The 15208-nt window shown below is 35.2% G+C and overlaps 1 protein-coding gene across 3 annotated transcripts in view; it reads right to left on the reverse strand.

Moving 5' to 3' along the window:
- LOC150102032 (uncharacterized) overlaps window positions 1-15208 on the reverse strand; it is a 160219-nt gene that overhangs the window by 99314 nt on the left and 45697 nt on the right. For 2 of the 3 annotated variants that reach the window (XM_090400734.1, XM_090400733.1), the window contains exon 4: window positions 14983-15153. The exons of the other annotated variant lie outside the window; for it this stretch is intronic. In XM_090400734.1, the coding sequence (XP_090256860.1) occupies window positions 14983-15153 (171 nt within the window). The remainder of the gene's footprint in view (window positions 1-14982; window positions 15154-15208) is intronic. 3 annotated transcript variants of the gene reach the window in all.

A 15208-nucleotide genomic window follows, 5' to 3' on the forward strand; every position in this document is an offset into this window, starting at 1 on the left:
AAGTTGCTAAGTTGGTAACACTAATACTGATTAATTTCTGAGAACTGAGTGATGAAGCGCAGTGCTGTAGTTCATGTCTATACACGTTTGTCAATCCTCCCTGTCCTTCCCTACCTGAGAGCTAAACCTACTTGAACAGCTGATCTCTGGGAAAACAGAATTAAAAAGAACAGCTGTGACCAATTTCAGCGACTAGATTCATTTCTTAAAGAAAATGAGCAAATGACTGCAGACTTTGAAGACATCAGACAACAAATAATTGTTCACATAAGCACTCTTAAAATTATTATAAGGCAGTATTTAACACCCCTTATGAAATGCAAGAATGGATTCGAGACCCCTTCACATTTGATTTTGAAAAATGTAAGCTTCCACTGTCCAATAAAGAACAGTTGATTGAGATATCTTGTGACAATAGTTTAAAAAGCATTCATTCCAAAAAGCCATTGATTAGTTTTTGGATTAGAATGGAGAAGGAATATCTAACTTTGTCAAAAATTGCAGTCAAATATTTGTTACCTTTCACAACAACTTTTTTATGTGAAACTACTTTTTCATCTTTAACTGTTTTAAAAAAATAATTATAGGAACAGGCTGGATGTTAAAGATGACTTGCAACTCTACCTTAGCAAGATAACCCCAACTGTTGATGAAATGTGCAAGCATAAACAAGCGCAAGCATCTCACTCATTTACTCAGTAAAATGTTTATAATTTTATAAGATTTGTTAAATTGTTTGTGTCACTCTTTGTGTTTATCAACATATGTAATTTATGAATACAAAATTTAATGTGTATATATATGTGTGTTTTATTTTATTCCCATTGTTATACTGTAACTATAATTTTATCTATCTATACAAGGGGGTACACTAGTTACATACATATTTCCAGGAGGTACATGAAGCATAAAAGGTTGAGAATCACTGGTTTAGACTATTCCTTTCATTTATGATTTGTTAGAGCCTGTACAGTTGCACTTACTTTCATGTTTCTCATTGAGGTAAGTATCTGCTTCAAAACAGGTATGTAAGCTGTCATGTTTGTAGAAATTAAAGATGGAAATTCAAACTTATGTGGAATTAAATTTAATAGTTTCACCTAAGCATCAAAGGCAACTTCAGTACATTAACAATGTAATCCAAAATGAAATGCAATAAAAAAATTAATTTTTAAAGTGCCGCTATAGCATAAGTAAGACAGCAGACAGACAATAAATTCCTAACTTTAAAAAAATTAAATTAATATAATAAGATAATAATCAAGGATTTACATTGATACAATAATATTTCCCATAAAGGGGATAACTGAAGGTAATTAATATCTGTATTATGTAAGAGTTGTTTTCTTCCAAAGAACCTTATGTTTAGTTGAGATCACATGCCCTGCTAAGTCAGACTGTTCAGGTTCACAATATTGGATATGTGATTTATGATTCTCATGATGGATGGCTGCAGATCTGCCAGACTGCCCAAAGTAACTCAAACTATTGGAGCAAGGGATCCACTTTCTCCTGAATGGAGAAAGATTGTCTTTAGATGAGAAAAGAAGGTAGAAATCTTGACAGTATTAAGAGGTCTAAGAATGTTAGCAAAACATTTAAGAAATTCCTTTAATATATGGAAGTGAAATCTGAGAGAGAGAAAAAGAGATAACTTCAGGAGATTTATTGACTGGTAGACTAAAGCTGCTAAAAGCTTTCTAAAAACTTGATAAAGGACTCATTAAAATCATTTTTCAAACAAGGCAGATTTGATATACATACATGTCAGCATATAAGACAACTCTCAACTACTACAGAAAACCCCTTGAAATCATGGGTCGTCTTATATGGTGAGTATAAAAAAGGAAAGCATAATTTCCCTTGGATGAACATTTAGGTAGTTACAATACAGTGTTTATAAACAAATCAGGTGTTTTTGTACATTTTTCGTGAAAAATGTACAAAAACACCTGAAGGAAATTTTATCTTAGGTTTAGTTTTATGTCTGAAGATGATCATTGGTTTTAACTTGGTTTCCATCAGCCAAACATGACAACACAACTGTAAACCTTGTTTTTTCATGACCTGTACTTCAAACTAGCACACTCTTGCTACCTTTAGACTCAATGTTTTATTGCTTATCAAAGCTTATAGGAGTTTCATCCATATTTCCAATATTTGACAATAGAAATTTATGTCCTTTTCTCAACTGAATAATAAATTTATGGAAACTGATAAGTTTGTGGTCAAGATCTGCTGGTAGTTTTTGTGCACTTTTCATTTTTTGTCATATTACCAGATTTTGTCTGTTCATAAAACAATTACACCATCCTGAAGTAGCTTGAAATTCTATACTTTCATCAGGATTCAATCCTGACCATTGTAGTGCATATGCTCTAATCATATTTCTTGCAACAAGATAATAACCATTTTGCCTTTGTTCGAATACCCATTCTGCAACGTGATTTTCCAGTTGCGGCCATTGGGCGATCCCCGTTCTCATCGCACATTTTTTCTTTGGCAATTTTTTAAAAATATCTTCTTCTTCCTCCATTCTCTTACCATCTTCTCGGTTATCTCAAACTTTCTTGCAGCAGCACAGTCATTAGTTTGCTTTGTCATTTCAATTATCCTTATTTTAAATCGAGCTTCATACTTTCTTCGTTTTGTTGCTGGTTCCATGATTTTAAATGATAACAATTTTAATAATCCTAAAATTTTAAAAAAAATGCAAAATTAATAATTATTATAATTGGGCCTAATCACTTTTAATTAGGGTAATTAAAAGCGTAAACACTAAATCTATGCTATGCAAAAAAATAACGAATATGCATAGATATAAAAATAACGGATATAACAACAATACCTAATGTTGCATTAATACAAGAAAGAAGAAAAAATTAGAGGGTCGTCTTATACAACCGACATAAACTTAAAACCTAAAAATAGCCTAAATTTTAGGCCTCGTCTTATTCTTATATGATGGTTGTCCTATACACCACGGTAATTTAATTCTTGCTGTAGGCCTTCAATAGAACATATTTTTCATCTATTAAATTTACTTCCACATAAGTTTCGGTTTCTGTCTTTAATTTCTACAAGGAGGTAGGTATCAGAGTGAAGAAGTATCAGAGCATTGGAGAATATAGTATTATATTTAGCCATGACTTCCCAAATAGTTATAAGTATATATACTACATCAGTCATTGATGCAATCCCTTTTAACTGGAGCCATCCCTATTCACTAGATTTCCAACATAATCTTACTTTTAACAGGTAAGTACAGCAATCTCATAACCTCTTCTTTACCATGAATTCAGCTGGATATTCTACTCTATTTGTATTCCTTCAAAATTTGACTTTAGAATTTGGACATAATATTTATGACCTCTTATTGAGTACTTGCACAGCACTGTTGCACAACATATCCACCTGTCAATGTATCAGTTTATTTGTCCACTTCCTCTCTTGCACTCCCCTTTGCATTCTTTTCTCTCTCTCTCTCTCTCTGTTGCTACTTCTTCTCTCTTGCTGCCCTCTCTTCTGAAGGCTTACTGATTCTTTTATATTCCTCAAAATCCCATGTATCATGTGATAAATAAGAATTTTACAGCATACTCTTCCTAAAGGTGGCACTATTTAATAATATAACATAATATGATTGGTTCCTTGTCAGATAGTAGGTAAATTAATTATCCTGCAAGAATTCAGTTCTGTGTAAAAGATTCAGCCATAGACTGAATTCTAACACTTGCTTATTGAAGATCTGAAGTGGCTTGAAAAAAGTTTCAGGGTTTTCATATTATGTACCCTTTAGCTTACCCATGAACTAGTGTACTACAGGACCATTCATCTGCGAGATTGTAAAAGACGTTTTGTAAGCAATGAATACAATGCTATAAAAAAAGATTATATTCCTTCCTCCTCATAACTTGCAGACTAATGATGAGCATATAGACCGCCCCAGAAAAGTAATAGTCTTTTATGTTAGGGAAACATCTCAAAGAATCAAAAGGATATCTACAAACCACCTATAAGGCATCCCCTTGTATCACTCTCCTAAAGTGGAAATCTATCCATTACATGCAAGGTGTATATGTATATAAGGTATACAGGATCTACCGTTAATACTGTAAGCATTCCTATTATGGACAATCTAGCAAATCTGAAACTAAAATATTAAGAGACGAATTCATTATAAATAACATATTTATGAATCGAAGTAAGATAAACAAAATCCAAATAATTAAAAAGACTTCATTTCAGAAGTGAACGATTGCTCTGGGAATCAGCATATAGTCTATAGAACACAACTAATTTAAATAAATCTGGTTGTAAGAAACTGTCAAAGAATTGGAAAGCTATCATCCCTCACCAAAGACAACAATATCAATTGCCCTTGACTACATCCAGAAGAGACAGTCCGAATATCAGAATATGAACTTCTGGCATTTCTGCATTCTATACTTTTAGGATCACACCATGCGCACCCTTGAGAATGCCTGCCTCAGTAACCAATTGGGGCAAATGCTGGTAGTAAAGCATTTGCTTCTTTTAACTTGTGTTATGATAAGTCATTAAGCCTTCAAAGTAGTATGCATATGCATAATCAACACAGATCTAAACACAGCATAAGAAAGCATACAGTAAAAGTTATGTAATTATTTATTGGTATATAAATATCAAATATTTTGGAAAGAATAATTCAGTCCATCCTCAGTGATACTACTACATTAGATAATGCACCTGACAGACAAATCCTTTTAAGTAATAACTGACAGATAATGCAAAATACTAATAACATATGCTTATTAAAAAAAAAAAAAACTAATTAAACTCACTTATAATCAAAATTTTCAGTCCTCACATGGATAAACCACGTCATCCACGTCGTTCCAATTCAAATTTGAGATACAGTGATTTGTCAATAATTCTTTGGATGTTATAGGGTTACTATTATTATTATTAAGGCCTTCAAGAAGTCAAAAGACTCATCATGGGAGATCCTAACTAGGAAACAAAGTCTATTAAGACTCATTGTGGGAGGTTCCTCCTAGGAAACACAGTCTATCATACCACTCCTTAAACTCATTGACCATTCTTGCTCTCACCACTCCATCAGGCAATGCATTTCACAGTTCAACCACCCTCCATGCAAAGAAACCACTCCTCTTACTTACTATCCTGATACATTAGTGGAAAATATGTGAACTTTGCTCTGCTGAGTAGTGTTTTTATGATGTCATTCTTCTGTACAGGAAAATAAGTTGTTTCTCTGTTCATCTGTCAGTGAAGATAGGTTTGCAGTATATTGGAGGAAAGGATACCTGCAGATGCACAGGTGAGTAGGATATCTAAGAGAGGGCATTTTTTTTTCTTTCTCCACAATAAATTTATTACTATTTTTTTGTTGTAAGTTGACAGATTCTGAATAAGGTCAAATAGCAAAAACACAGTCCAATGTAGCAGACCCAAGCGATGGCTGAGGTTGCATAACTGAAAACAGATTTTTTAATCATCCATGAGTGTTATTAATGTTACATGTAATCTGTCAGTTATGTCACCTGAAACTGAAAGGATTCCAATCTGCTATGCACATCATCTGACATGCAGCATGTATATTAACCACGCTACCAGTCAAGACATCTATAGATGTCAAGGTTATCATGGATGCGAAGTGCATATTAAAATTGTAATACCATTGAAATACATGATGGATACGAAGCATATGAGAATGAGTATATGATCCATAATGGCCGGTAAGGTGGTTAAGCATATAACCAATTGTTATATTCTTATTTTCTTGTTTCACATCTTTGTATCAGTGAGAATGGATTGAGTTATTCTTTCCAATATCTGATGCTTAAGTATCAGTAATTATTTATGTACTTTTACTGAGATTATGTGTTTTCTTACAGCATGTCTGAACCATGGGTATATTTAAAAGTTAGCTTAAATACATGTTTAAATGTAATCTTTAAAATATGGTTAAAGTAGTTAAGAGGGAGTTTTAAAGTAACAACTGAATTATTCAATATTATTATTATTAACATCTGCCTCCATGGAGTCAAAGACTCATTTTGGGAGATACACATACCATTGCACACAATGCTCATACAACCGTGCCTTAAACTGATTCAATATGCCTACATTCACAACACACTCAGACAATGCATTCCACTGACCAACCACTCTCCATGTAAAGAACCTTCCCCTCACTCCTCTGCTCACACCCTCCTTATACAGTTTACAGTGATGGCCTCTTGTTCTACCCCCTCCCATTCTATGAAAACTCTATTCCATGTTAACTTGATAACAACCCTTGATATATCTCAATCATATCCCCCCCCCCACCTCCACTCCTTCTCCTATTCACGAGGCTTTGCAATTTACATTTTCTCAATCTCTCCTTGTACTCCACATTCCAAAGACCACTGACCACTTTTGTGAATCTTCTCTGGACCCTTTCTAATATATTCTCATCACTATGAACACCCAGTGACCAAATCTGTGTCCAATAACCAAATAAGTCCTGATCAAGGCCTTATACAATGTTTTTGCATGTCAGGGTCCTCTGCATCATTGCCATTACCCAATGTGACATCTTCATAACGTGTGCAATGTCAGCCCTGAATTTCAGATCCTTGATAATTTATTTAACAGTTTGTCGTGTGGCAGTCTCTCAAAAGCTCTTGCAAAATCTAAGTATGCCACTGTACTCATATATGCATCTTCCTTGTCCAAGGCATTTGTCACCTTGTTAATAACCCCTGACTATATAAAATAGTGAACTATCCAGAAAATCACAAGTTAGTACATTTCACTGTATATATATATATATATATTTAAAAATTAATAATTATACTGACTAAAAACACCGAGAAAGGTAAGAAAACTTTAATATAACACGACTAGTTTCGTCGGAACCCCGACTTCTTCAGGTGTGTAAATAAAAACAAAAAAATTGGAAAAATAACATTGACTTCTCAAATTAACAAAATACGAATAGCAACAGTCATATTTGAACTGGTGTCTGCATGGCAGGACTAGCATGAGTTGTAAGTGAGTGACAACTGATTCGAGAGTGCCAGAACTCAATCACTGCACTGTGAGCGTCAGGCAAACTGTAGCTTAAATTGTTATTTATGTGTGATGGGTCCAGAACACTCTCTTTTGATTCTATAATACGTCTCTCAAGTTCATCACCGCATTTATAGATATTGGTCGTAAGATTCCAGTCTATAATCTGGTGTTGAAGCTCTTCTAGATTAGAGTTAGCGGAGAAAAGAACATGATTGGAGAGTGCGCTTGCACGGGTTCTTTTGTAAGAGATGTCAACACTCTCTTTTGATTCTATAATACGTCTCTCAAGTTCATCACCGCATTTATAGATATTGGTCGTAAGATTCCAGTCTATAATCTGGTGTTGAAGCTCTTCTAGATTAGAGTTAGCGGAGAAAAGAACATGATTGGAGAGTGCGCTTGCACGGGTTCTTTTGTAAGAGATGTCATGCTGGTGTTCAAGATGTAGTGAAATAGACTTATCAGTCTGTACATAATAAGGTTTACCGCAGATGCAGACGACTTCATAAACTCTTAGAAACTGAAGCTGGTTGTGTTTTGGTTTGGGGCAACTCAGAAAAGAATGAAGCTTTGGTAGGGTGGTGAAGTAGGTTTTAATGTTGATTTTCTTCATTATTTTTGCCAGTTTTGGAGATAGAGAGCTTACGAACGGCAATTGGATGTGAGTAATAGGATTGGAGTTTTCTTCTTGTTGAGATTGGATATGTGGATGTAGATGTTTAGTGATGCTTCGAGAAGAATAGCTGTTGTTTAAGAATGTGCTTTTCAGATGGTTGAGTTCTGTTTGAAGGTCTTCTTCTGCTGAAATAAGAGATATTGATCAATGGGCCAGAGTGGAAATAATACCAAATTTCTGTGGAGGGAAGTTATGAGAAGAGGCATGCAAGTATCTATCTGTGCGAGTAGTTTTTCGAAAAATCAAAAATTTAAGACAATCAGGCATTCTAGTGATCTCTAAGTCCAAAAAAGCGAGGACGCCGTTCATCTCTAGCTCTGACGTTGATTATTTAAATCATCTAGGAAGGTTTGTAGCTCCTCTAGACCATATTTCCAGATAAGGAAGATGTCATCAATGTATCGCAGCCACAGTTTAGGTTTTAATGTTGTTGCGTTTGAAATAGCTCTCTCTTCAAAATCTTCTAGAGAGAGCTATTTCAAACGCAAAATTAAAACCTAAACTGTGGCTGCGATACATTGATGACATCTTCCTTATCTGGGAATATTGTCCTAGGCGAGGAGCTACAAACCTTCCTAGATCATTTGAATAATCAACAGCAGAACATCAAATTCATGTCAGAGCTAGAGATAAATGCCATCCTCGCTTTTTTGGACTTAGAGATCACTAGAATGCCTGGTTGTATTAAATTTTCAATTTTTTGAAAACCTACTCACACAAATAATACCTCCACAGAAATTTGGTATTATTTCCACTCTGGCCTATCGAGCAAGACCTCTTATTTCAGTAGAAGAAGACCTTCAAACAGAACTCAACCATCTGAAAAGCACATTTTTAAACAATGGCTATTCCTCTCGAAGCATCACTAAACATCTACATCCACATATCCAACCTCGACAAGAAGATAACTCTAATCCTATTACTCATATCCAATTGCCGTTCATAAACTCTCAATCTCCAAAACTGGCAAAAATAATGAAGAAATTCAACATTAAAACCTACTTCACCAGCTTACCAAAGCTTCAATCTTTAATGAGTTGTCCCAAATCAAAACACAACCAGCTTCAGTTTCCAGGAGTTTATAAAGTCGTCTGCAACTGCAGTAAACCTTATTATGGACAGACAGATAAATCTATTTCACTATGTCTTGAGGAACACCAGCATGACATCTCTTACAAAAGAACCTGTGTAAGTGCACTCTCCAGTCATGTTTTTTTCTCCGCTAACTCTAATCTAGAAGAGCTTCAACACCAGATTATAGACTAGAATCTTACGATCAATATCTATAAATGCGGTGACGAACTTGAGAGACGTATTATAGAATCAAAAGAGATAGTTCTGGACCCATCACATATAAACAACAATTTAAGCTACGGTTTGCCTGATGCCCACAGTGCAGTGATTGAGTTCTGGTGCTCTAGAATCAGTTGCCACTCACAACTCACGCTAGTCCTGCCACGCGGACACCAGTTCAAATATGACTGTTGCTATTCCTATTTTGTTAATTTGAGAAGTCCATGTTTTTTACCTTGTTATTTTTCTTGTTATTTTGTTATTATTTACACACCTGAAGAAGTCAGCATTCCGACGAAACTAGTCATGTTAAATTAAAGTTTTCTTACCTTTCTTGGGGTGCTTAAGGGTCAAAGCTGTATAACTATGAGGAGACCTCCACACAGACTTTAAAGGAATATGGAGAACCGACCAGGGATCTGACCTAATGTCCAATCCTCACCTTCTCGTGGTGCACCCTGTTGGGTATCTACCTGGATGCAGAACGAATGAGGATGGGATGGCAATTTGGGATTTAGCCGAACAAATTGTAATTCTTATTGGCTTAAACCAAATTACAAAATGATGGTACAACTTGACAAAATTTTATGCTGGCTGGGACGTCGCCCAGTTAAACAAGGCCCCCGTTGTTTTCACCAGGGAACCAGGGTGAACAGCAAAAAGTCAGCTACTGGAACAAATCTGAAAAAACATTCCAACTCAACATCACCATTATTAAAGATCGGTACTATCAACATAAGAAGTCTGAATGGCAAAGAAATAGAGCTAGCTGAGGAATTAAGATAAGTACCAGATCAACATAATAGGGGTGACTGAAACAAAAAAGACAAAAACTGGTGAGATCTTTCTGAGCAATAAATACAAAATGTTATATTCAGGCAATGACAATCAAGGAAAAGAAGGAGTAGCCATAGTATTCAACACTAAATACAAGGCTAATCTTCTTGAATGGCAGGCAGTCTCAAGTAGAGTGATGTGGGCAAATATCAGAATGGGAAACTTGGAACACCATGTTCCAACATAAAAATGTGCACATATTCACATGAGAGAAGAGGCAAGAAATAAAAAAAGTCTCATTGATTATGATAGTGATGTTTTCTCCCTTGTGCAGGACACCAGAGTGTACAGAGGATTTGAAATTGGAAGTGATCACTATTTAGTCTTGAGAGAATAAAATTGAATTTCATATTGAAAAGAATAACATGTAATAAAGTTTTAAAGCAAATAAAAGTTGAGCAGCTCTCAGATGTGAAAAAATGAAAGAGTTTGAGAACAGAACCAAACCTTGGAGATTCAGTGGCAAGCCTTGAAAAAAGCCCTGATTGATTCAGCCAGAGAGGCAAGTGCTGAGGTTGTCTGCAAGGATAAAAAAATCAGAACTCCATGGTGGACACAGGAAGTTAAAGAGGGCAGTGTAGGAAAAGAAGAAAGCATATCAAAAGCTCCTGGCAAATAAGTCAGCTTGTGCTCTTTGAGAATACAGAGACAAACGTAAGAAAGCTAAACACTGTGTAAAACTAGCTAAACAAAAAGACATGGGAAGACTTTGGCAAGAACATAGAAAATAAATATCAAGAAGTGGCAAAATATTTTGGAGGTTGTTGAAGAAGCTTAGAAATGGAGGAAAGAGTACTGTAAAAGGAGTTAGAGATGATAAAGGTGACATGAAAACTGGAGAAAAAGATATCCTTGAAGTATGGAGTAATTACTTCGAGAAATTGCTAAATGAAACAAGCAGTGATAGCACACTGGTAAAAAACACTCAACAGGCATGCAGTCAGGAATACATATCCATACTTGAAGAAGAAAAAGCCATCAAAGGCTTGAAATGTGGAAAAGCAGCAGGAGTAGATGATATCCGTCCAGAAATGCTGAAGTATGGTGGTATAAAAGTCTTGCAGTGGCTGCACTGCATAGTTCAGAAGGCCTGGAGAGAGGGACCAATTCCCGATGATTGGAGTAGAGCTCTCATAGTACCCGTATATAAAAAGGGAAATAAAACTCAATGTGAGAATTACAGAGGTATTTCCCTACTGAGTGTTCCTGGTAAGATATATGCAAGTATACTTGAGAAACGGTTGAGAAGAATTGTAGAAGAAAATCTTGGTGAATAACAAGCTGGATTCCGGCCAAATAGAGGCTGTCAGGATCAGATCTTCACTTTACGACAAATAGTGGAGAAATCACGAGAATATAACAAAGATCTCTATTTCAGTTTTGTAGATCTGGAAAAGGCATATGATAAGTGCCAAGAGAGAAGCTATTCAATATGCTACAGTTATATGGTGTCAATGGGGCATTATATCAAGCAATACTTAGTCTTTATTTGAACTGTAAGTCAGCAGTTAGAATTGAAGGAAGTAAAAGAAGATGGTTTAATGTTAAATCTGGTGTGAGACACCAGATTTAACATTAAATTACATTATTCCCTCTGTTATTCATTATCTATATAGATCACATTATGAAGGAAAGTGGTATTAAACGAGATATCAAAATTGGAGATGTTAATGTCAGCTCTTTGCTTCATGGGGACAATGTTATACTTATTAATAAATCCGCTACGAGTCTGCAAGATTCCTTGACTAAATTGAATAATTGTTGTAATTGAGATAGTATGAAGGTCAGCAATAAAAAGACAAAGACAATGAAAATAGGCAGAATCGTTGAAAATGTCAACTGCATTGTGAATGGAGAACCTGTGGAACAAGTAAAACATTTCATCTATTTAGGCACGATTTTTACTGAAGATGGTAAATTAAATATAGAAATAGACAACAGAATCAATAAAGCTGGTATAGTAGGAAGTCAATTGAATAAATTCATATGGAATAAGAGAGAAATTAGTCGGAACACTAAATTAGCTGTATACAAGACAGTGTTCAAACCAGTTTTAACTTATGGATCTGAGAGCTGGGTCAGAAGTAAAACACTTGACCAAAGACTAGAGACCACAGATATGAGAACCCTGAGAAACATTAGAGGCATGAACAGATGGCATCAATGGCAATATCATATTAAAAATGAGGATATTGTTAAAGAACTTGACATTGTCAGCATCCAGGAATATGTTAACAGAGCTAATTTCAGGTGGTATGGTCATTTAAAAAGAATGTGCGAGGAAAGATTGGCAAAACAAGAAACAAGTGTTCTCTGCCAGGTTGGCAGGAAAACGATCCAGAGGAAGACCAAGATATAGGTGGATTGATACAGTGCAATGTGCCTCAGGCGACAGAAATATAAGATCTGATAATATTAGAGTCTTGACAAGTAACAGACTGATCTGGAGGAAAATTGTAGATAGGAAGTTAGTAATGATGTAAATTTTTCATGTAATACTATCATATCCTGTACACCCCTTGAGGGTATATGGCAGGAATTTTATGATGATGATGATAATGCCTTTCTCGGTGTTTTTAGTCAGTACAATTATTATTCTTTCTTTTAAGGTTACAAGGTGATCAGCACTCATATTTGTAAATTTAGGGACACAAAAACACTCGTGTTGAACAGATTATTTTATTAATTACTAATAAAATAAAACTTGACGTTTCGACCCCTATATCGAGGTCATCATCGGAAGAATACAACTGTATAAGGAACCAAGCTACATGCTCATGCCCTGTATACTGGTAAACTAAATCTATGTAGTTAATAAATCCTTTTTACTAGCCTGACCTCTAGTTATAAAAAAAAATAAAATAAATAAAAATTTTAAAAAAATAAAATAAATTAAAAAAAAATATATATATATATATATTATAAATAAATAAATACAACTACAATAAACTGCTAAAGTCCTCATGCATTAATATTCTTCTGGATAGTTCTGATTGTTATAAAATGATTTCTTTCAGTTGCTGTTGAATGTTCCAAGCACTTCACCAGGTTGTCTTCTTGTAGTGGGATTTTTCTAAGGCTAGTTTAGGTTGTTATACAGGTTGTAGATGGGTCCTCCACATTCTTGAAATGGTTAAGCCATCATTTTTGTTGAGATTTGGGTTGTTTGAGCATTTCGCATGACTCTTTAAATTTTCTCTCAAACCAGGTTTTGGTGCGGTGTAGGGACTTGGTATTTTTCCAGTCAATTCTGTGGTATGTTTGGAGTGCGTGGTCAGAAAGGCCGGTTTTACCAAAATGGAGGTATTTAATGTGTCATTTGTGTTCGTCTTGTCTGATTGGGATAGTTCGCCCTGTTTCCCCTCTGTATGGTATGTTACATGTGCATTGTAACATACCATACACATGGTAGGTTACATGTGCATTGTATTTTGTATACCCCTGGGTGTGCTAGGTGTGGAAGGGGATCTTTAGAAGAACTGAGTAGGTGTCTTAACTTATTTGGGGGTTTAAAGGTGGTTTTAATGTTGTATTTGTGAAGTGTTCTGTCTATTTTTTCAGAAATGCCTCTAACCTAAGGAATGGCAATAGCATTCTTGAAATCTTTTTTGTTCTTACTGGTATCTTTATGGAGGATCTTGTGAATAGTTTTTTTACTGTATCCATTTTTGATAAATGTTTGGTTGATGATCTTGTATTCCTAGTTTAGAGCCTGTTCGTTAGAACAAATAGTTAGGGCTCTGTGTTTAAGGGTGCTTATGACACCTAGTTTTTGTGTTGGGTGGTGGTAAGAATTTTTGTGTATGTATTGGTCTGTGTGTGTAGGTTTGCGGAAACTGAGAAGGAGAGACAGCCAGAGGGAAGACGTGTGACAAGTGTGTCTAGGAAAGAAAGAGAGTTGTTTTTTTCTTTCAATGGTGAATTGGATATGTTTGTGTTGTTTGTTTAGGTGGCTAAGTAATGTATTTAGAGCTTCGCGGCCATGTGGCCAAATGGCAAAAATATTGTCGACATATCTGAGCCAAATTTTGGGATTTAGACATGCCGTCTCTAGAGCATGTTGCTCAAAGTCTTCCATATAAAAGTTAGCTATTGGGGAAGAAAGTGGTGAGCCCATGGCTGTACCTTCTTTTTGAAGGTAAAAATTGTTTTGCCACACGAAATATCCGGAGCGGAGTACGTGGGCAAAGAGGGCCGTGATGTCATGTGGAAATATGTTCTGTAGGAGCAAGACTGTGTCACTGATCGGGACATTGGTGAAAAGGGAAGTTATGTCAAAGCTGACTAATAAATCTTGGTCGTTGAGTGTAATGTTTTTAATTTTATTAATGAAATGTTGTGTATTTTTTATGTAGGAAGGAGACTGACCTACCAATTCCTTGAGTGTGGCAGCTAATTTTTTGGCTAAGTGATAATTTGGGCTGTCAATTCCTTCAACAATCGGACGAAGCGGTGTGCCTGGTTTGTGTATTTTTGGCAGGCCATAAATTCTGGGCGCACGGGCATACTGAGATATTAATTTTTTTGTTGTTTCTTCAGGCCATGTGTGGACGGATTTGATTAATTCAGTTGTTTTCTTTTTGTTACGTTTTGTGGGGTTGAAGTTTACCATTTGGTAGGTGTTGTGGTCCTATATTAAATGGTTCATTTTTTCAATATATGTCAGTCTAAAAGGACAGTGGCATTGCCTTTATCTGCTTTTGTGATTATAATGTCTTGGTTATTTTTTAAGGATTTAAGTAATCGCTTCTTTTCATCTTTTGTTGGGCCAGGTTCCAGGGCCAATTCACAGTTTGCCAGAATACGATAAGGAATTTCTCTTGCATGAACAATATCCTGAAACACCAAAGTATGAAATGTCTAAAAGTACAAATTACAAATGTCTAAAAGTACAAATTACAAATGTCTAAAAGTACAATTATTAATTTTTAAATATGTTTGCAAACCGAGTCAATACTAGTCACAATATATATATATATATGTAGGGAGAGAGAGAGAGAGAGTGTAATAGCGAAATATTCTACTTTCTCCCTGTAGACGACCAAATATTAAAAATAAAATGACATATAGAGAAAGTAACATGCCTATTTTGAAAAAAATTATGAACTTACATCCAAAACAAAGTCATAAAGTTCTGCTCCAAATTCAACTCCTGTTGGTCCACCTCCTATAATAACAGTATGCAATAATCGCTTCTTTTCATCTTTTGTTGTGCCAGGTTCCAAGGCCAATTCACAGTTTGCCAGAATACGATAACGAATTTCTCTTGCATGAACAATTTCCTGAAACACCAAAGTATGAAATGTCTAAACTGAAATTAATTTAAAATAGAAGTAT

Source organism: Typopeltis vanoorti, chromosome 11 (assembly GCF_054136105.1).
Source record: "Typopeltis vanoorti isolate ZY-2024b chromosome 11, IOZ_Tvanoo_1.0, whole genome shotgun sequence".
Classification (NCBI taxonomy): Eukaryota; Metazoa; Arthropoda; class Arachnida; order Uropygi; family Thelyphonidae; genus Typopeltis; species Typopeltis vanoorti.